At 37.7% G+C, this 24319-nt stretch overlaps 1 protein-coding gene across 1 annotated transcript in view; it reads right to left on the reverse strand.

Moving 5' to 3' along the window:
* LOC139115502 (glycine receptor subunit alpha-3-like) overlaps positions 1-24319 on the reverse strand; it is a 57295-nt gene that overhangs the window by 4050 nt on the left and 28926 nt on the right. The window contains exons 5-8 of the mRNA XM_070677639.1: positions 22544-22764; positions 7941-8023; positions 4612-4743; positions 4124-4353 (exon numbers count right to left, since the gene is read on the reverse strand). Coding sequence (XP_070533740.1) covers positions 4124-4353; positions 4612-4743; positions 7941-8023; positions 22544-22764 — 666 coding nt within the window. The remainder of the gene's footprint in view (positions 1-4123; positions 4354-4611; positions 4744-7940; positions 8024-22543; positions 22765-24319) is intronic.

A 24319-nucleotide genomic window follows, 5' to 3' on the forward strand; every position in this document is an offset into this window, starting at 1 on the left:
CTGTTTGGCGTTTATTATAGGCACAGTTGTACATTTAGATATAGCTCAAACTCCCTAGATACTGTAATTTGCTTTATGTTTTATTGGCATCTTCAACTCGTCCGTCCCCGGTCAAAGCGCGGCCGACGCTGTCTGCAGCCAGAGAGCATCGGCGTCGTGCAAAACTCTAAGTACTCGTAGATTAAAATTAACACGTAGCCTAAGTATTGTGACGCGATTGTCTCGGATGTACTAATAAATTGGACTCGGTAGCGGAGTCTCATCCACAAACAATTTTATCCGAGTTCTCGATGGACCAATGCATCAGGGTTGTGCCCGAAGGCATAATAAAAGTTGGCATGCGTAAGAAGATAAGTTTCACGCCCAGGAGATAAAACTATTGCTATATAGTTCATAAATAGTGTAAAATGTGGCTGATAACGGCCTCTCAAGCACCTACAGTACACAGACTCGTTGTTTTCGAGCTGTAAACACAGATAAAGCGATCCCTCTGTCTTGCCTTAACCAATCTTTGATTGATGACGGCGGAATTGTCACAGTCATGCTTACCCAATCTATCAGTGTAGAATTAATAAATTTTAACGCGTATCGTGTGAGATCTTAATCGAATATGCATGGCGCCGTCGGTGGCTCCTTGTACTAATAGCAAGTTATATATTATTGATGGCATTGGGAACATGCCCCAGGATAAGGCCGGGTAAACAAATCCAATGTGAACAGGGCATTACCAGTCGAACGTGCTATCATGGATGTATATATTATGAACACAGTTCAGTTGAGACATTGTTACATTTGCAGCTTATTCTAATTTCACCAAAAATTCATTATATGGGAAATTTTTCACAAAACATGTTGTCTTCTTTCTTGTTTTTGGACAAACCTCGATTACTTTCTTGAGCAGATTTGCCACGAGTGTTGACTTGAAAGTGTTGCCAGTTGTTTTGCAACTATTCACAGCGCTTTTCGTTATAAGTGTTCAACGGGTAACCTCGCTTGTCCTGTCGCACGTTTCTGCTACATTGAAGGGAATTGTACAAATTTCAGTAATTTTACTACATAGCAAGGAAGATCGCTATACACCTCACTCAATTACTGAGTAAACTTGTTGCAACATTGACCGCGACCCCCCAACAAAGATCTGGAGTTCAATGAAGCATGTATGTATAGGATAAAGCCTGAAAACGAGGGCTCTTCTGGTATATAAAGTCCAACCCATCGATAAAATGTCGAGGCCGCAGGCCGAGACATTTTATCGTAGGGTTGGACTTTATATACCAGAAGAGCCCGAGTACGAGGGTTTTATCCGACTTAAAAACTATCGCCCCTAACTGATATATTTTCGTTTTCAAGTGTTTACGTCAACCGTCCCCTTTGTCAATGTAACATGTTTAGGATATGAATTAAAACTTTTATTTGTAAAATAGCCTTCCAATGTAATGAAACATTCTAAAATGCCTTAGTGCACATTATATAAATGCCCTAGGGCACAGCATTTTGTTTTGCAGCTGGTTTCCGCTGTGTTACCAAATTTGAATATTAAAATGTACCAGATGTCTACAGAATATGACATGTTCACTTTTGATTGGACAGTACTTTACTACGGCGCTGTCATTCGTTTCTGGAATTTGGTGACCAAGGCTTTATGTATAGGATAAAGCCCGAGTACGAGGGCTCTTCTGGTATATAAAGTCCAACCCAACGATAAAATGTCGAGGCCGCAGGCCGAGACATTTTATCGTAGGGTTGGACTTTATATACCAGAAGAGCCCGAGTATGAGGGTTTTATCCGACTTAAAAACTATCGCCCCTAACTGATATATTTTCGTTTTCAATGTGTTTACGTCAACCGTCCCCTTTGTCAATGTAACATGTTTAGGATATGAATTAAAACTTTTATTTGTGAAATAGCCTTCCAATGTAATGGAACATCCTATAAATGCCCTAGGGCACATTATATAAATGCCCTAGGGCACAGCAGATTTTGTGTTGCAGCTGGTTTCCGCTGTGTTACCAAATTTGAATATTAAAACGTACCAGATGTCTACAGAATATGACATGTTCACTTTTGATTGGACAGTACTTTACTACGGCGCTGTCATTCGTTTCTGGAATTTGGTGACCAAGGCTTTATGAGTAGATAAAACACCCTGAATTGAGCACTCTGATTGGTCAATCAACAGTAGATAGTTTTTAAGAGTAAATAAAACACCCTGAATTGAGCACTCTGATTGGTCAATCAACAGTAGATAGTTTTTATGCATACAAACAGACCTGCACACAAAGCACACAAACTGAACAAAAACTCAGTGAATAAATCTACCTCATTGGAACTCGCAACCCAAGCTACCAATAGAGTATGTATGTAAAGAAGTTCACGTTCTAAACCACATTTTAGGTAAGTGACAACTTTATGGGTAACAACAGAAATCCTGTTGACGATATGCTTATTGACACCATTGTTATCACACCATAATCTTCAACTTGATTTTGATTATTTTTGAAAACCTCTTATAACACGATTGGAACTAATTTGGGATAATTGGATCTTCATATTTTTCAAATTTCTCAAAAGAGTTGGTGCCATATAGCTGAATGTTGCAATATTACAAATTACTCATAAAAACAAGTGTGTAACTTACTTAAAAAGAAAGGCAGATGAGCTTACATTTGCAGGTTAAAACGACCTTACTTCACCATCCAATTATCCTAAATTAGTTTCAATCATGTTCCATGCAAAATCATTTTTGAAAACCTCTTATGCACAGTCCTATAGGATAATGTACTCTCGTATGAGGAGTAGATAAAACACGTTTCCGAGAAATACGATTGGAACTAATTTGGGATAATTGGATGGTGAAGTAAGGTCGGCTTAATCTGTAAATGTAAGCTCATCTGCTTTTCTTTTTAAGTTATACACTTATTATTATGAGTAATTTGTAATATTGAGACATTCAGCTACAGTGCACGTAACACTTTTGAGAACTTTGAAAAATATGAAGATCCAATTGTCCCAAATTAGTTCCAATCATGTTGAGATTTTAGACGTTTGCGTCATACAACTTCCTTTCAAAATTTTGACCTTGATCATGTAATCACGTGGAAATGCTTCTGATTGCTTTACTTTTACAATACATTATCAGATTTCTAGGACAACCTCCGCTAGCTAAAGTACACTTTCTTTCCAGCTTGCATTAAATACAGCGTGTTTTGCTGTTGCTGTATATACAGTGGTAAGTCAATATACATAGTGGTTAGTCAATATACATAGTAAGTCAATATACATAGTAAGTCAATATACATAGTGGTTAGTCAATATACATAGTGGTTAGTCAATATACATAGTCAGTCAATATACATAGTGGTAAGTCAATATACATAATGGTAGGTCAATATGACGTGTGTAAACATATTTAATAGCTGTACTCCACTGCAGTTGGAATTAGCTAATATGCAATGATTCAGAACAAATAGTGCTCATCTTTCCCGGCCTTGAGAAAATTTTGCCGGGAAAAGAAAGCGTAGTATCAAGTGCGACACTAGCGAAGTAGATATTTGTGTTGATTTTTCCTATTATAATTAAATGAATATTAACGAATTATTAATATGAATGTTACGGAAAAATAAAACCTTTGTTTACAAAAAATGCCGCTAGGAAACCTTCTGGAAACCCTATTGTTGTTACGCTCTCTATACACACTGTAGTAACTTTCACCTAGGACTGAGCATGCGTAATTAAGTAGTGTGTCACTTGTATATTTTTGTATAGATTATGAACTAAATAAGGGTTTCCAGAGGGTTGTTTACGTAAGCCGAGATTACAATGTGTGAAATATGATTTTATTAATCATAATCATAATTTATTCAAAATCATAATTATAACAACAATAGGGTTTCCAGAAGGTAGTTACACAATATATTTACAGACGACATTTTTTGTAGAAAAAAGGGTTTATTATTTGTAACATTCATATAAATGATTTATTAATATTCATAACTAATTTTTGATCATAACAGGAATAATCAACACAAATAATGTCTCCTTCGCCTGTGGTTCGATCGAAGACTGACGAATCAGAAGGCATGATGTAATTGTGATGCCATGTATGAACATCGAAATACTTACCGTTGCGTACGAAACTTCAAGCGATCCTCGGGCTATAGATAACTGCGTCGCCGTTGTCAAGACGGTTGTAATTCCAAGGGCCACTCGACCCGGTGTGCAGTCCACTTGCAACCAAAACGAGACCCATGATAATATGACGAGGAAAGTGCTCGGTATATAGTTAATGAGAATGTAATATCCCATCTCTCGCTCCAGGAGAAAGACTACTTCCAAATAGGATTTACTTTTTCCTGCAAGAAAATAAACGTGATATCTAAAAACGATCTACCTTTCCTGTTAAGAAAATAAACTTTATGTATATACGAGGTATCACGAAACTTAAATTTTCTATCATTTGAAGTGAGTTTTCATTCCTTATTTTATTACTATTTGTAAACATTAGCAAAATATGGGATGAACAGTACCTTTTTTAAATATCCTGGGTGTATATATATAATTCATAGTACCGACAAAAGTGTGATGAGATACTTGTAAGAGGAATTTCAAACCTAAATGATTTTCAAATCCGTTTCTGATGTCGTATTGACTGAGTGTAAACTGGGGCATCTCGTTTCCCGAATACACATTGACACCACCGTCTCTTTTCCAGTGCAGCAACACGTTGTTGGAATCGTAGGCATCTGAAGATGTAAAATCATGGAAAACGATATGCAAGTTACGATTCTGTAGGAGGTTGGCCGAGGTGCAGGTGACGACAGAAAATAACACGATAGTGGTTCTTCTTAAGGTAGTATGCGCCTCGAAAGTGAAAGACTTCAACTTTTGCTCAAAATTTCCTTAAGGCATCTTTCAACCATTCTCTTTCAAAATCAAGAATAAAAATAAGGGGTCACCGTGCAAATTTTGGTACTAGAGAAACAAATTACCCAAGATTTAGCGATGTTTAAAAATCAAAATGGCCGCCATCCCTGTGTTAACTCTATGAAGAAAAATAAACTTTTCGAATTTCGAAAAACTAAGCCGGTGAAAAGTTTCCTTACATCAAGAGCGTTAAAATGAACTCCCACAAGTGGTATATCAGAAAATAATTGTAAAAGTTCTCAAGTCCGAATATCTGCCCCCGAGTCGCGTTCTACCTTAATCCTTAAATTTTGATCATGATGGAGATCAAAAGCTGCCCGGAGAAGTTATATGTGCGTAATTTCAAAGTGTCCTTTCCGTTCGAAACGTGAATTCTTGTTTGTATGGCACCCAGCTTTTCCGATATCCCAAATTCTCATATAGAGGTAAAATACGCCATTGGGATAGATACTTGGCCTTTCAATCTTTTACAATACATTTCTGGTCTACCAACTGTAAAGACTCATTTTGAACCTGATGGACATAATAAAGTTTCGGCCGTCTTATTTTTTGTGAAAATCGAAACTTAAAGCTCCATAAGCTGTATCTTTTGGCTATTTTTTCAGAACTTTTGTTTTGTGGTTTCCCTACGTTGAATCCCTAAACTGTAATTTAATGCCAAGTATTTAGCATATAAACACAACCTATATGAGTATAATCTCCATTGTTATTGTTGAAAATTGTATTCAAGTCCGGACTAGAATTCATTTGTAAACAATAAACAATGATCACTACACACATACAAGTTGTGTTGACAAAAAGAATACTCGAAATTTCAGCATGACAAACGGATTAGGGTCAGACACGGTAGTTGATATACAGAATACTGAAAAACTTGCCACAAGTTAAAGCTTATGTCCCTGTATATAATTTAATCTTTCCACACAACACATCGGTGGTGATTATTTTGAATTTAAAATGTCGGCTATTTATTTCTCTATTTATTTCTCAAATTTGCAAAGTGGCCCCCGGTGCTTATACTTGATATTGAAAGAGAATCTTTTTATAGTTCCCCGAGAGAAGCTTGAGCGAAGTTTATGTCTTTCAGTTTCAAATCGCGTACTACTTGAAACTTTCTGGTATAGGGAACCACCTGAACGTCTGGCATATTGTAACCTTGTGACCTTTGCTCGCCGGCAAAATGTGCCTACCTACGCGTCTCTTATTTTCACTGACACTGTACATACATATGACAAGATACAGACTCGAGTTTGTGAAGTTGGCCATACAAACTGAAATCTTTGTTTGCAGCATGCTATATTGCGCTTTCTGTGACACCGGAACCGATGGGGTTTCATTCAGCAATAAAACTTTAAGGCAATTCGTTTCAGTGTTTTACGGCATGAGCAACTCTAGTCAGGGCAGCGCTAGTGAAAATACAACGACTATTTTACATTCAAGGCGACACAGCCTAATTGTAACAAAACATTTTATGTTGAGATTAGTTTGGAAAGATAAGATTTGATAACACGTACCCTAATTGTTCATGCAATGCGCCTGTTACTGGCCGTCAGGTGATGAGCGGCTTAACAATACGCGTGGCAACACTTATGCGATGACAATTCCGAAGGAGGTACATTTCAGCGACACTCACGACAAAATATTTGCATAAAAAATAATGCGTTTATTGTGTTGCAGAATCTATGGCATCAGAGTAAAAACGAGTTCTAGCCAGTGCCATTTTCAATCACTTATAGACCTTTCAAAGAGCTTTATGCAAATCCCTGTATTACATCATTACCGAGAAATGGTAATTAATATGGCAATAAAGTTACAAGTTTCAATGAGACACATATATCAGCGCATTCAATGCACGCTGCCGAATACTAAAGCAAGCGCAGAATAACAAAAACATGCTTTCACGAGGAGGCGAAATTCACTTCAGCTACTGTTTGCTTTGAATTCACATTAAGGGTCATTCTTTTCATAGGGGATTACTACAGGGTGTTGCAAGCAATACAATTACAGATGCACAGCACATTGTAAGTGCCATTAAGACACTGAGCGGCCGTTTTTCACCGATGTAACTCTAATTCCCCTTAATTTTGATTGATAGTACACAGTTGTACAGTTGATCTCACACAGATTTTAGCAAACACGTTCTGAACACAGCATGACTAATACTTCAAACCTGATAGCAATGACATTAAAGGGTCCGTTAGTAATGCTGACGCAATAAACTGAACATTACAACCAGATCAGCAGACGTTCGTAAATACATTTATCCGGGCCATTACCAAGCCACGCTACGAGTAACACCGGGAGCTATATGCAGAACTCTAGTTTACATATATATATATATATATATATATATATATATATATATATATATATATATATATATATATATATATATATATATATATATATATATATATTATGTGTGTATATGAGTACTGCATATTTGTACGTATAGAAGAATACAAACTACACTTTTGAATTAAAGCATTTCTTTGTTTACTGGTAATTTACAAGCGAATGCTGTCGCAGGGTTGTGGTAGAGAAGCAAGACACCATATCATGACTTTTCAAAAAATTATAATAAGAAATTATTGATATTATCAGAAACGCAGCGCTGGCTTGAATCAAGGTAGTGTGGTCACAAGAGACATAGGGAATCTGGAGACATAGGGAAATCTGACTAATATCGATTTTAGTCACCGAGGTAGTCCTCCTAGTAAACAAGCGACAAACCACTTAGTATTAGAGCGTGTCGTGCTGTTCTCATTTATAGTAATATTGTTCCCCTCGTTACCATCCCATTATTCTTTCAAGCTTCACACTTACACGGTTTATATATATATATATATATATATATATATATTATATATATATATATATATATATATATATATATATATATATATATATATATATATATATATATATATATATATATATATACAGCGTGTTTGTATATGTTTGAACTTTTGAAGAAAAAACATAAAACGTTCAAAATCATGTAACATTTACTTACAACTCATCAGTATCATGCCACATTTGTGTTTGTCCATCGGGAAATCTTTCAGCTTCATTTGACATGACAGTGCCATATTTAGTCTGCGAAAAAAGAACGAGAACAAAATAGCTACATTATTTCAAAATGTTTGTATCTAGCGATGGATAAACGTGACTGTTTTGTGGCTTTATTTCCCTTTACATGTTGTGCTGTAAACTGTATTCACATGAAAGAGTATTCGCTAGCAGTACCGCAGTGGAACCCAATTTTAACCATTCTACTCTTGGCGACGATATTCTACAATAGCAATTTCGATCTGCCTGGAGGGTCACCGCTCAATAAGTAGACAAAATCTGTCTCGCTTAAGGCATTACACAACTCGAAAATGAAAGTCCTCAGCTGTTGCTCTGACTATCATCAAAACATTCGCATTCATCGTCAAGAATAAACATCTAGGGCCACCTGCACATATTGGTTTCTAGCTCAACAAATCACTTTTGATTTACCAATCATCTTTTTAAAATTCAAAGTGGTCATGGTGGTCGTTACCCTTATGATAATTCTATTGGGACAAATTTAATTTTCGAATTTCTCAAAAACGAGATGGTTGGAACTTCAGTTACTCTATAGTCTTCAAAATATGTCCACACAAACCTAGAAAAGAAAAGTATTGTAAATATTTGAGGGTCAGAATGTCTGTCGTCAAGGCGCATTCTACCAATATGCTAGCTTTGTCTTCGGATAAGTTGTAAGCTTCTCCGTCGGGAACATTAACAGGGATATGTCACATGTGATAGTGCTAAAATAACTTTATAATTATAATGATGAGGCACTGAACCATATGGCGACACCGTACAGCGACGTCACCTTAACACAGATCATTCTAATTGTCGTTTATCATCGAGGTCACTACATATACAATTTGTGCATTTTCATCACGCCCTTTTCTCCTTCTTATCACTGATGATACACTTTAAGCGTACCATCATCTTCGCTTGCCAAGGTCTCCTGTCCGGGTAGCTTAATGTTCCTCGAAATCAGACGGAAACTGTAGTCGAACTAACGACCCGTGCGAGTGCACGATGGCGTACGATCGGAGACTGGAGTACAAATGTCGCACGTACCCACGCTGCACGGATGAATGGATTTGAACAGGTATTGCGTCGATCGGTAAATTTTGACATTTTACAGTACGCTGCGCGCCGCCCTTTGCGGTACTCTGACATGGCTGACGTCACTGCCGATACTTGACAAAGTGTAGTGAGTTTGTAAAGTAAAGACGGCTGAGACGCCCCGGTGAAAATTAAAGCACAAGATAACTGCGTCACCATACCGTGTGTATAAAAGAAATCAACACCAGGGAATATCATTAGGCGAGGCATACATCACGATAGCACACAACTATACGTTGACCTGAGGTTTTCTTATGTCTACAAATCTCATTGTAGTGCAAGGTGGAACTATAAGCCTTCTGAGAAGTTTCGACAACTTGGACGATTGTTGGCTGAAGTGAATTTTGATTACATATGATGCTTAGTCGATAGTTGTACTGTAAAAAAAATCGACACTTTCGATTCAGACACCAACAAAGAGAAATCATGTTTGGCCTCACATCTGTCAAAAGTTCATTTGTTACTGCCTGTCACTGACTAAAATAGATCATTGTTTTCGATGAAGCACCGCATCAGGTGTTTTTTATGTATTAATGACAAAAACAACACATGTTGTCAAGTCACGCTTGATTACATTTCTAAAGCAAGCTGCTATGCGTTAATCACCGGTTAATATCCGGGCGGGAATCATAAGCTGATATGGTACATCATTCGACCCGACAATGAAAGTGAGCAGTCTCCTTAAAACTGATTCAAGGAGTAGATGTTTTATGCCACGGATGTCGTGATACTCAACATCGCCGCAAGATATAACAAATTCAGCGAGTGTTCGTATTTGATAAATGGATTGTCTATTTTTTCAGCCTTAGGACGTTAAGAAAGAAATTAAATCAATCTAAGCTATCGATTTTTCGACCAGCTTCGCGAACCCACTGAATGCAGTGTATACGATTGAAAACAAGTAACTGCGCAAATCTACGAGCTTTGTGAACGAATCTTTGACAAACATTTTTATGGCTTCGTCAATGTGATGAAATTCAACTGAAAAGGTACTTTGAGTGCCTTGGTAATCTCAGTTTAGTAAATGTCAGTCGTAGTCTCAGGGAAATGTCAGAGATAATTGGCAGACTTAAATCTTATCCATCGACTGACTCTACTGTGCAATTATTCGTATTGATTATAAAGATTAAACCCGGCGACAGATATATGTAGCCTTCGGTCTGAAAGACTGAAAGCAATCGGATGTTCAGCGTGTGCCTGTTACCCCAGTTTATGCTCATTCTGAGCTCCAAATTCACCCTCGGCTACTCGAAAAAGACAGTTATTTGCCCGATGTCGCGGCCTTTCACAGATACCGAGCGCGGCGCACCGTTAGAAACATTCAACTCGATCCGAGCAGTTTCGTAGTCAGTCGTTGCTTTGGGATCCGTGTGTTTATGCCAATTATGTTTGAAGGGGCGAGATTTGTACGTTCAGTGATATCTGGTTCGTCTTTTGAAAATAGCAAAACGCTTAAATGATTTAGTCTCTTGATCGCAAAATTTACGTTTACATTCAGAAATTGTTCCGTCGTTTAAATTTCTAACTTCTTTTGGTGTTTTATTCAGACTTTACATAGTAGAATCGTGCAAACGTGTTACGTGCAGAGAAACGAACAAAAGGGTGAACTCAGCAGTTTCCGTTTAAACAAAATTTATTACGAAAATAAAACTAATTGCTAAGTCAGGGATAGAGTACAAGCTTTAAAAGTGTACAGACTACTTATCTCAGCTGGGACGGCAAAGCTCCAGTCTCAGGTTGTAACAGTCAGTCGGATGAATGAACAGTCCTTTGGCTTGCAGGCTTGAAGCTGCACAAAGTCCACAGTATAAATCCAGCGTTGACAGTGAAGGTCTTGAAAAGTCTTGAGAATGACTACTGCTGGAGTTTAGTAACACACAAGAGACACGATCCCAAAAGTCTGACTGGAAGCTGAGCACGTCCCTTTTATAAAGGCATATAAGAACAATCTAGAACTTTTATTGACATGCTAATTACTGTTCTAAAATTATCTCCCTTACACAACTATCAACTTTCCAGAACATTCCAAACATGACTAATTGAATTCAAGGTTGTGAGGTCATTGAGGGTAGTGACCTTGAGAATGTTCTAGACTAATTGAACTCAGGTCATGATGAGTGTGGGGGGAAATGACCTACATAACACACCCCCTCTTCAAAAAAAGAAAATTTTTCAAAGAAAAATCTTTCTTTTACAAATGTAATCTTGAAAAGGATTTAAGTACTCAAAATTTTCTTTTTTTCTAAAGTAAAATTTCTTGAAAGTGAACAACAATAAACTCTAAATACGAGAGAGACAGTCTGCAATTAAATTGTCTCTGCCTTTGATATGTCTAATGTCAAGATTAAACTCCTGTAACATTAAACTCCATCTTAGCAATCTCTGATTTTTGCCTTTTAATTTCTGCAGAAAAACAAGAGGGTTGTGATCAATATAAACCACTATTGGCTGATTTGAAGAAGTAACATAAACTTCAAAATGCTGTAAAGCTAATATCAAAGATAACACTCTTTTTCAATTGTAGAGTAGTTTCTCTGGGATTTGTTAAATTTGCGTGAAAAATAGCAAACAGGATGATCTACACCATGACTATCCTCTTGCAATAAAACAGCACCAGCAGCCGTATCACTAGCATCCACAGCTAATTTGAATGGCAAAGTGAAATCTGGTGCAGACAACACTGGAGCACTTTGAAGTATGGCTTTAAGTGTATCAAATGCCTGTTGGCATTGCTCTGACCAAACAAACTTTACTTTCTTTTTAAGTAAGTTAGTCAAAGGCTCAGTAATTGTGGAGAAATTTGGACAGAATTTTCTGTAGTAACCAGCCATACCGAGAAAGCGCATCAGTTGTCGTTTGCAGTTTGGTATGGGAAAACTTGAAATGGCACTGATTTTAGCATCAACAGGTTTTACCTCACCCTGTCCTACAGTATGTCCGAGGTAAGTTACCCTTGCCCAACCAAACTCAGATTTGGCAAGGTTGACAGTCAACATTGCTTTGCTCAGTCTCTCAAAGAACTTCCGCATGAGCTTGATGTGTTCCTCCCAGGTGTCACTATACAGGACGACGTCGTCAACGTAGGCTGCACACCCGTCTAGCCCGGATATGACGTCGTTGATCATCCGTTGGAACGTTGCCGGAGAGTTCTTCATTCCGAATGGCATCACCTTGTACTGGAACAATCCGTCTGGTGTAACAAAGGCGGATATTTCACGAGCACGATCTGTCAGAGGGACTTGCCAAAATCCCTTCAGTAGGTCAAATTTCGTCACATACTTGGCTTTTCCCACTCGGTCGATGCAGTCATCAATCCTCGGGATTGGGAAGTGTCTGTCTTTGTTAAAGTGTTGACCTTCCTAAAGTCCGTGCACATACGATAACTGTGATCTGATTTGGGAACAAGTATGCACGGCGAACTCCAGTTACTTTTACTGGGTTCAATAAAGTCATTGTCCAGCAGGTATTTGACTTCTTCCTGGAGATATTTCGCTTTTGTTGGATTCAGTCTGTATGGATGTTGTTTTACAGGCTTACTGTCCCCAACATCAACGTCGTGATAGATGACGTTTGTCCTCGTTGGAACATCTTGAAACAGGTGTTTATATTCGTGGAGCAGTTCTTTCACCTGTTGTTGTTGTTCTGGCTGGAGGTGTGCCAACTTTGTAGACTCCAGCTTCTCCAGGATTTCTGAGTTCTGAAGCTTGACCGAGCCCAGCTTTGAGTTTAGAGTATTTTCACTCAAGTCAGTTTCAGTATCACTATCTTCATAATGGTTTGAACTGACTGCACTGACAGGCTGAGTTATAGTAGGATTATCCTATCCAAATATGGCTTAAGCATATTTATGTGACATAGCTGTTTTTGTTTTCGCCTGTCAGGTGTTGTTATGATGTAATTTAAATCACTCAATTTCTTATCAATTAGGTAAGGCCCAAAGTAACGAGCATGGAGTGGTTTGCCAGGAATGGAAGTAGAACAAGACCTTTTGACCTGGTTCAAACTTCCGTTTTGAGGTGCTTTTATCATATTTGGTTTTCATTGACTGCTGAGATGACTCAAGATTTTCTCTGGCTAATTCACATGCTTTAGAGAGTTTTGTACGAAAATCTGACACATATTGCAAAATATTCAGACAATCATCATCGTCTGATAGGAATTTCTCTTTAACGAGCTTAAGTGGGCCACGGACTGTATGTCCAAATACAAGCTCAAATGGGCTAAAACCAAGAGACTCTTGAATTGACTCTCTAACAGCAAAGAGCAGAAAATGAATTCCTTCATCCCACTGCTTCTCTGTGTCAAAACAGTAGGTCCTAATCATGTTTTTCAAAGTTTGATGAAATCGCTCAAGAGCACCCTGACTTTCTGGATGATAGGCGGATGACCTATACTGTTTAATGCCTAGCTGATCCATTACTTGTTGAAAAATACCAGACATAAAGTTGGAGCCTTGATCGGACTGGACACATTTAGGGAGGCCAAATAAAGTGAAAAATTTGACTAAAGCTTTCACTATAGTCTTTGTCTTTATATTTCTCAGTGGTATGGCTTCTGGGAACCGAGTTGATGTACACATAATTGTCAACATGTACTCATTTCCTGATCTTGTTTTTGGTAGGGGCCCAACACAGTCTATTAGAATCCTACTAAATGGTTCTTGAAATGCAGGAATTGGTTGTAAAGGGGCCTTTGGAATGGTCTGATTTGGCTTTCCTACCATTTGACATGTGTGACAAGTTTTACAGAAATGTGCTACATCCTGCCTGAGATTAGGCCAATAAAAGTGACTGAGAATTTTATGATAAGTTTTCCTGACTCCTAAGTGACCAGCCCAGGGGTTTCATGGGCCAGGCGCAATATTTCAGCACGATAGGGCTTTGGAACCACAATTTGATGTTTTATAGCCCAATCGTCATCAACCAAAACGTCTGGAGGTCTCCATTTACGCATGAGAATACCAGATTTTGTATAATAGGAAACAGAGCTATCTGAAGTTTTACCTTCATCATCTACCCTGTCAAACAAAGACAAATATCTGGGTCTTTGTGTTGTTCTGCAATGAGATTTGATCTAGAAAATGTCTGACTTTGGTCAGCAGAAGTTTTACTGGAAGTTTCAAATCCACGAGGGATAACGGAATGATCCGTGTCAAACACCTGACTGAGAAAGGTGTCATTTAAGTCAACATCTGTGACATTATTTTTGAGAGTATTTTGATTCTCAGAAGTTTTCTTTTTGACATGGCTCGAGTAATGGCACATGAAGGAAAAGGCCGGAATGTCTTCCTCTATTGGCTCTGGATTTTGATCTAAACTAGGATTATCAGTCACAAGTGGATTAGTAATGACCTTGTCCCCAGCAAGGTCGTTTCCAAGAAGAAGGTGAATCCCTTCAAAAGGCAAAAAAGGCCTAATACCTAAAGTCACAGGTCCAGAAACAAAGTCCGAAGACAAATAGACATTATGGAGAGGAACAGGAATGTAGTCATTACAATCTACCCCCTTAATAAGAACTTTAGAACCTGAAAATGACTTTTCAGAAAACGGCAGGGTATCTGCCAACAAAAGAGACTGGGAAGCCCCGGTATCTCTTAAAATTTTGACAGGGGTAGCGGAAGAGAAATCACTAGAAAGTGATATAAAACCATCATGAATAAATGGTTCGAAAATACCCATAATGCTATCTTGAGAAGAATTGACCTTGACCTCATTAATTGGGGATAAGAGGGGTTTAACCTCAGAAAATGTGTTGCACACATTATTAGACTCTAATTGAGTTGATGAAGAAATAAAGCCGGTGGGCTTAGATCCACTTTGACCACTTTGACCTTCACGTTTTCTTTTCAATTTGAAACAATCTGACATTAAATGGCCGTCTTTCTTACAATAATTACAAGAAAGTGTACCGAACTGTTTGTCAGAAGGAGATTGAGACTTGGGATCTGATGATGTGGGAGTGTTACTTGAACTGTGTGAACTGCTGTCATTTGATTTCCTACTCTCCTTTGAGAAATTCTTGGATGGAAAGGAGGAGTTAAATTTACCTCATTGTTTCTGTAGAAAAAGACTGGGATGGTTTGCTGAGAAATGAAGATTTGTGGGTCAATGAATAATCATCGGCCAAACGTGCAGCAACCTCTAATGTATCTGCCTTTTGTTCATTGATAAACGTCTTGATGTCACTCCGGATGCACCTTTTAAATTCCTCAATCAAAACAAGCTGTCGTAATTTGTCATAATTCTGACTAACCTTTTCAGAAGAGCACCAACGGTCAAACAGTTGTTCTTTTGTTCGAGCAAATTCAACATAAGTTTGATCCTTCACCTTCTCACAATCCCTAAATTTCTGACGGTAAGCTTCAGGCACCAACTCATAACCCTTGAGAATTAATTCCTTCACAGAATCATAATCTGAAGCCTGCTCTACTGACAACTGAATGTAAATTTCTCTGGCTTTACCCACCAAAGCACTCTGCAAAAGCATAGACCAGGACTCCTTAGGCCAATCCAGACTCTGAGCAATTTTCTCAAAATGAAGGAAATATTTATCAACATCCTTTTCTTGGAAAGGGGGAACTAACCTGAAATGCTTAGTGATGTCAAACTTGTCTGAAGGGAAGAATTTTCCTGACTTTCCAAGCTCTAAATTTCTGATTCCAAGCTCTAAACGTCTATTTCTAACTGCAGTCGGTGTTCTGCTAATTCTCTTTCCTTTTCTTTTCCTCTCTTTCTTTCTCCCTTTGTCTTCTTCCATTTGCAATTCTTTTCTTTTCATTTCCAATTCCCTCTCTTTCTGTCTTTCTTCCATTTCTAATCTTTCCTGCCTTTCTTTTTCTTTCTGTCTTTCTTCCATTTGCAATTCTTTTTCTTTCATTTGTAATTGCATTTGTATTTTTTCTTTTTCTAATGCCAATTTTTTAAGCTCCAAATCTGCCTGAATTTCTAATTCTAATTTTTTAGTTCGAAGGAAGACTCAGGCTCATAATCTTTCAGGGTGGATTCCTCAAATTGGCCTAAATTAACTAAATGTTTTGCAATGTGGTACTGTATTTCCCGCTTGCGCATAAGATCTTTTGACATCTACTTTAAGGAAATTGGCCAGTGCAATGAGGTTGTCTTTTTGAGGGAATCAAATGCGTCCTGATCAAGGTCATCCATAAATTCGTCTGGCTTGAATTCCGCCATGATTGAATTTCGCTGAGTTCACAGTATACAGTAGTTTTGAAAAGGCAGGCAAAATGTTGTCAAACGGCTCAAAATATTCGTATCCCGGACGAGCCCCCAATTTTGTTACGTGCAGAGAAAACGAACAAAAGGTGAACTCAGCAGTTAACGTTTAAACAAAATTTATTACGAAAATAAAACTAATTGCTAAGTCAGGGATAGAGTACAAGCTTTAAAAGTGTACAGACTACTTATCTCAGCTGGGACGGCAAAGCTCCAGTCTCAGAGTTGTAACAGTCAGTCGGATGAATGAACAGTCCTTTGGCTTGCAGGCTTGAAGCTGCACAAAGCCCACAGTATAATCCAGCGTTGGCAGTGAAGGTCTTGAAAAGTCTTGAGAATGACTACTGCTGGAGTTTAGTACACACAAGAGACACGATCCCAAAAGTCTGACTGGAAGCTGAGCACGTCCCTTTTATAAAGGCATATAAGAACAATCTAGAACTTTTATGTGACATGCTAATTACTGTTCTAAAATTATCTCCCTTACACAACTAATCAACTTTCCAGAACATTCCAAACATGACTAATTGAATTCAAGGTTGTGAGGTCATTGAGGGTAGTGACCTTGAGAATGTTCTAGACTAATTGAACTCAGGTCATGATGAGTGTGGGGGGAAATGACCTACATAACAAAACGATATTATCTAATTTATACCATTTCTCGGTTTTCCCATTTGAATGTTTTTGGATCTGAAGGGGGATACTGCCGGTAAAAGAATAGGCCATTGCCGATTCACAGTTTTTGCGTCGCGACTTGAAAAACCCTGACTAGAAGAACATTTTTTGAGACATAGATTCATGGATATATTTGGCCATGCACAATTAGTATAGTAAAAACACTTTGAATCACAACCTGAAGCTACCCAAGGATCACAATGATGCCATTTGTGCTATGTGTCTTCAGATGGTAGCCATATTGGATTATATCACGAAACAAATGAAATGCACACTGTCAATTCATATGCATGTGCATAATTGTCTTGTTGATCTTTGAAAGGTCAGAGGTCACATAGAGTTATATATCGTTTGCGTATTTTTGTTACGATCGTGTTTGAACGGAAACTAAATTGAATCCCAGGTCGGGTGCGATGTCGGACCTATTTTGCCAAGTACCGTCAAATTTGCCTGTGTGAACCTGGAATAGAAATCTAAAAGCGGAAAACACGAAAGTGTTCATGTGAGATCTTATAGGGTTAGAATTAAAAAGCCTATGTATTTGAATATGTACCAGGGGATTGTTCCCGAGCCGAATGTTCACGAAATATATGCATTTCTGTGTAATGACGTTTTAGGGCATGTGGATTTATTTGATTTTAATTGCCGAGGGATTAAAGCGTATCGCATAGTGACACAAATTGACATGCATTTACACTATGCGGTACGCCTTTCTTTCGAACTAAACTGGAGCGACACCGCTTCGATGTGTCTGAGAAATGATTTAGGGCTCGGGGGAGGGCGGTAAGGACTGACGGAGCCAAACATTTGCGGCCCCAGAGATATCAATCTCTGAGACTTAAATAGAGCAGATTGATGGCGTGTCTCTCTGTTCGGTTCTTCTGCCGATGTTTTGCCTTTGCTTGGGAATTTGTTCATGGCACGTCTGCATTATCAAATTAGCATTGGAAATACATCAGCAATCGTAAAAAGATATTGCCTCTCACGATTTTGTAATAAATGCTTGTTTTCAAGGACATTAGAAATAGTAAAACATGTCATCACGTTTATTTCGACCGGTAATTGAACTCCAAATAAAACTAGCGACATCTTTCCTTGATTCTTTAACCCTGAAACCTTGTTTCATTAAGGCATGTATCAGTTTGCTTGTTAATTGACAGTGCAATGGTGGTTGTTGTCCTCATCCTCGAGGTACAAACAGATCGTATCTATCATTACGACTCATTTCACACAGCACGATTTTGACGATCGATCACATGATGTCGTGAAAACGAGAACAAGACCAACGGATATACTGCATGTCTGTAGGCTGCTGAAAGTGCACGTGTATCTCTTGACGACAGTTCGTAAATTGTACTTCATGTACACGCGCTGCGAAGCATGCAATCGACAGCTTTTGAATCCGAGCTTTACATCCATGGTTGTCTTCATCGCTAAGTTATACACTCACGGGGACGCCGTTCCATCACCACGTCTCTCAAAGATATTACATTAAGTCTATTGACCTCAAAGATATGCATGTATTTCAGGCAGAGTTGAGACACGAAAAGTAGTTTTTTTTTGCGATTATTGAAAGATCGTATCGATGATGCTCTTGTGGAAACAGTTATTGTCAACTGATGTCTGCGGCACATGATACATTCAGCTAAGCATGCTGACATGCTGAGAAGTAGTATTTCTGAATGAAATTAATAAGAAAGCAATTTCAATGGAATCAAAATTCAATGTGGAGTAAAAGTTTGCAGAGAGTGAATTAGATAAAAGCACATGTCTAGAATACCAATTTAAAAGCACACGTCTAGAATACCAATTTAATATACGCACCTAATGGTTATAAAATGAGTTTCGACATTGTAAGCGTCTCAGGATATTTTGATACGGACCAAAATTTCACATCTGTCCAACAGGATACTCGAGATTGTGTGCTTAAATTTGAGAAAGTATAAAAAATTTGAGAAAGTATAAAAATAATTTTTATGTTTCCGTACATTGAAATATCACGTACCTATCGTTACCTAAGATATGCTAAAGTCGTGAAACGAAATGACTGTTAAACATCAAATTTGACCTTGTTGGTAAAAATAAATAGACCTTTATGAGTGTCAGTGAGTTGTCCTTTCGTTTGAGCGAAATCATAAAATTCAAGTTGAGGGAGCCAAATATAACCATGCTGTTCGTATTGCATATGGCCTCGTACAGCCTCTCCCACTCTCTGTACACAGATAGACTGACATTTTGCACGCGAAGTCTTTTAAGCTCACAATTAATGACGATTGGACGGAGTTATCACAGTTTCACAGTCTTCATAATGAAAGTCTCGCTAAATCTCACGAGATTATGCAGGTGGTATTCCCTAGGCTCCGTTTTGTGATTACCCTTCATGCAGTTTGCTTTTTTACCGCAAATATCACTGCTATATTCCGGTAGAATAAATAGAATTGGAAATCTGACTTCTTCTTAAGGGCATGGAGAAGGTATTTGGTACGGAATCTGTATAAAACTTCCGATTTTAGATAAACTGGGCGTCAGAGCTGAGCACACATTTTAATTTATATATTATTCAAAAAATATTGTCTCAGTAGCGCTTCCCAATTGTCGGTGATACTTCCCCGTTAATTTACACCAGTGCCAGTCTCTCCAAGGAGACCATCCATGAGTTAACAGTATGCTCTTCAATAACATTAGATAATGCTTCAATTTATCGGAAAACGCCGTGAATATTCAATTAAATACTGTAAAGTTCAACAAGCTGTTACCTATGATGTATAGTCTATTATCTTTATTTATTTTTCGATGAGTATTTTTCTTGTCCTGCCCAAACGTATATCAAAAGGGCTAGTTTTGCGGAGGGGGCCATACTTGGATCAACATAGCTTGAGTGTTTATTGTGTTATGCCAAATGTTATGTTGTTGACTCAGGACTAAAATTTACACTCGCATAAAATCATCGCATAAATTGTGCACAAGATTTGTCGACAAGGTTGATATTTGTCGAGGAGAATAATAGGAACGCGTTCTTGTTGTTGACAACTTAAATTTATTCCGGACTAAAATTTATACTGTTAATAATTTATAATCTTATGTTATTGAAGAGCACACTGTTAACAAATTTATACAACTTAAATTTATGCCGGACTAAAACTTATACTCGCATAAAATCATCGCATAAATTGTGCACAATATTTGTCGACAAGGTTGATATTTATCAGGGAGAAGGATAGGAACGCGTTCTTGTTTTACAGAAGTAAAATGAGAGAACATACAAGACATGCATGTATTGTCTATCCCTTCACAATTTATTTCTATTGTGGTCATTTATTTCAAAAATCGCATATGTACCGTTAAATTTATGCCACGCATATGGATTCTACAGAACGCTGAATCTCTGTATTGCAGCAGACTTTCCATATATTTCATGATTCGATGGATGACCCTTTGTCCTTTATCCCAGGACGTCCACATGAATCGATATTTGACAAGCAACAGCATGGTGAGACAAACCTGTCTCTCCTTTGAGATATCGCAGACGAACAAGAAGAAGTCTTTGAAAACTGTCAGAGGGATAGGAATTATTGGAAACCCCGTCTTCTTTAAGAAACGAGGCACGTAAATTAAGGATTAGAATGACAGTCACGACTTGAAAACGACGGGTAGATGTAAAGGCTTATCTGGTGTAATCAGTTTTACCAGCAGGTGTACGTCAGTCGAAGACTCGGATTTAAAATACATTACCTTTTGCTGCTTTTTTGTCGGAGCCAGTACATGTGACTCATAGAAACTGAAATCTGCCTTGTCATGAGTTTGTAATCCGTGATTACCGTTTGTTGAACTGCCCGCCCGGCAGGGCACAGTGACTGAAGAATAAGTCTGTGTATGCGATTTAAGGAGTCTACCGTGCAGAGTCATGCAGTAAACAGATTCGCAATCGCTTTCTGCAACTGTGTATGGCAATTCGCAGGTAGAGGTTTGATAGCTATTGGTTGTGAATCTATCATTTCATAATAATTTTGAGCGAGGAATGCATATTCTTCGAGATGAATTCTTTCTACGGTAGCAAGCATTAATCTTTACGCTATGGGAGTCTCTCGCTCCCTTAAGTTACTGTGAATATTACGGTAGTGTCAGTAGATATTCAAACTAAAAAAAATTAAACAATTTGCTGTTGTGTAGCTTGCTTAGACTCATTTTACGGAGAAATTGGCAATTTCAATGTTTTGTTTTTTGTGAAAATAAAAATTAACTTCTTACCCATTGGGTTAACATAACAATTTTGAATTTCAAATTGTGGTACATTTTAGGAAATTTGTTTACTACGTACAAAATCCCACGAGAAGACCCCCTGATTTTTGTCCTTGATTTTGCAAGAGGGCGGTTCAATTCTTCCTTGAGGAAGATTTAACGAACTGCTTACAATTTTTCAGCTTCGAGGAGCTTTGGCCTGTCACTTTTTTAAACTTCAATTATTATTTGTTGCTTTTATTGCAGTTTCTTCTAGAAAAGCTTGTTCTATGAATGTTTCAAATGACTTTCATTTACTATGTTGGTGTTTTTGTCCTAGTTTAAACTGTCTTAGGCTTTTCTTTTTTTCCAAAAGCTGGTTCTAAAATCTCCAATTACTAAATCATTATTAAACGGTCTGTAAATTTAACTTTTGTTGATTTTTTTCTCTATTTTATATTGTATGTCAATTGCAAGTTCTTGTTCTACTCCCCAAGGCATGGTGAAACACACGGTACTATATAGCTTGTCAACACAACGTCTATAAGTGTAGAAAGTACTGATATTGTCTGCATTTGAATTCTTTTCCTGACCAGGATTCACTTATCAAATATAACGATGATATTTCCGCATTTACCGACTGAGTTGACAACTTGAATCTGAATAATGCGTGCCTCAACATGCTTTGGGGAGAAGTATATCAGACTGTTGTTGACATAAAAGAAGAAAATACTTAAAAATCATCAAAAGTTACACTGAGCTACAAGCCCTTTAATAACCGGAAAGACCGATTAGTATTTGCTTCTTTTACTTTTATTAACTATGTTTTTAGGTTTTGTGAAACAACCTCAGAGTCATGACGAGGAGATTCCATTCTTTCAGTCACTTGTGTTTGTTGTGTACTTCAACGTCACGTACACGTGGGGTGGGGTGGGGGTAAGGGGGGTCCACACAAAACGTTTAGTGCTACTGATCTCCCATAACTAAATGACACTCCTCTTCATGCAGTATATGGTTGTATGCTCATTTGCATCGGGTAACTTCAGAGATTCATAAATGTTCGAGTTTTGAACATTCCTGCGATGGAAATTTGATGTTTGCTTTCGGTACATCAATAATTAAAACAGTATTTGAAATTTTGATTGCTTACAGTTATCAACTAAAGACTTGGAACATCAGACAAACATAAAGTATCGTATTTTATGGTTTATTTTTATGATTTTGTCGTTAGGAGATCTCTCTCGTCCTTTCTATGTAAATAAGTTATGATCTCTGCGATGCTTGGTAAATTTACAGTTTCCCCTAAATAAAACATTGTGATTCTTACCGCATACTGTAGTAAATCATTCCATCAGAACCGAGTTCCAGCGCTCTGTTTTCTGTCGTAACAACGTGAAAGGCTCCCCGCTTTTCATTGTGGAAGTACACGTCTGGTCTCCAGACTACGTTGATGAACTCGGCCGAATTCAGCGTGATTGAGCTGCTGCCGTTATGTTTCAGCCGTGGGTCCCACCATTGCATGTTGAGATAGAAGGAGGTCGAAAATTCCTACATCAAACGATATAAGAACGTAATCAAAGTTAACATTGCGGCTCATTTAGGGATCGGTCGCTAAATTATTTTAGGGATTTTTGCAGGGAAATGACAGATTACACCGCCTTTCACATAAATGGAAAGCGAGAAGAGAACAATTGTAGAACTCTAGCGAAAAGTATGCATACTCTCTCCAAAATCAACTCTTTGAAGGTATGAACCAATTTACATATATCCTAACTACAAATATATTACAGTATATATATATATATATATATATATATATATATATATATATATATATATATATATATATATATATATATATATATTATATATATATATATATTATATATATTTTATATATATATATGTATATATATACAATAATATATATATATATATATATATATATATATATATATATATATATATATATATATATATATATTTATTATTATTTATTTATTTACATATATCCTTCAAAGATCTAAATAAGCATTCAAGACTATCGGGTGCGTTTCATGATTCTGATACATTTGACAGGGCCCTCATGCAGTGTCCTGGGGAACGAGTCTGTCAGCAGTCATAGGATTCATGATATCAAACTGCGACAGAGTGTTAGATGACAACCGATCATCCGAACCATTCCTGGCAGAACTGATTTGCCATGTCTGATCTCAGCTTTCACAAGTTGTCTGCCCTCGGGGGATTCGTAGAAGCAGCTGCTCCTCTCGAAGTCATGACGATGGTGACAATATTGATGATGTAGATGACGCAAGCCCATAAAAACAAATTGTGAAATAGAGCTTTGTGTAGTCTCCTGTCGTCTTTTTTACGCCTGTGAAATTACCTAACCGAAGAAGTCTTACGTAAAATTTATCACAGCTCAATAAGTGAACGGTTAGTTTGTTGTGAAGGGCAGGTGAAACGGTGTCAGTTTACACCGTGTTATGTCAGGTATTTTTTTGTCCCTAGGCTGCACGATAATTTTTTCCTGCCTATAATCATTACAACCGTACATGTAAGTATTTAAAAATTATTAATCTAGAATGCGCCTCGGGGACAGATATTCAGACTCAAAATTTTTTTCCAGTACTTTTCTGGTGTACCACTTATGTGGGCTCATTTTAAAGCTCTTTGAATAAGAACGATATTCAGTGTCTTAGTTTTTTTGAAAAACTAAAATTTCACTTTTCCCCGTAGAGTTAACACAGCGATGGCAGCCATTTTGAATTTCAAATATCGGTAAATGTCAGTTAAGTCGTTAGTCTTGTACCAAACTTTGACCCCTGGTTTGTATTCTTGATTTTGAAAGAGCATGCATGGTTGAGAGGTTCACCGTGGAAAGTTTTCAGAAAAAGTTCAGAAAAAGTCTTTCACCTTCGACCTTAATCCGGATATTTCGAAAAACATAACGCGCAATTACAAGGCCATTGCGTTGCAGCATCTCTTGAAACCACATTTTGTCGGTATTCGCCTCATTCTTGCGGTCCTTGGCATGATTGATCTTTGCCGATTATGAAGTGCATATGTGATGCCGGCCAAAAGGAAAGTTCCGTAACCTGTC

The sequence above is a fragment of the Ptychodera flava genome, chromosome 17, assembly GCF_041260155.1.
Source record: "Ptychodera flava strain L36383 chromosome 17, AS_Pfla_20210202, whole genome shotgun sequence".
NCBI lineage: Eukaryota > Metazoa > Hemichordata > Enteropneusta > Ptychoderidae > Ptychodera > Ptychodera flava.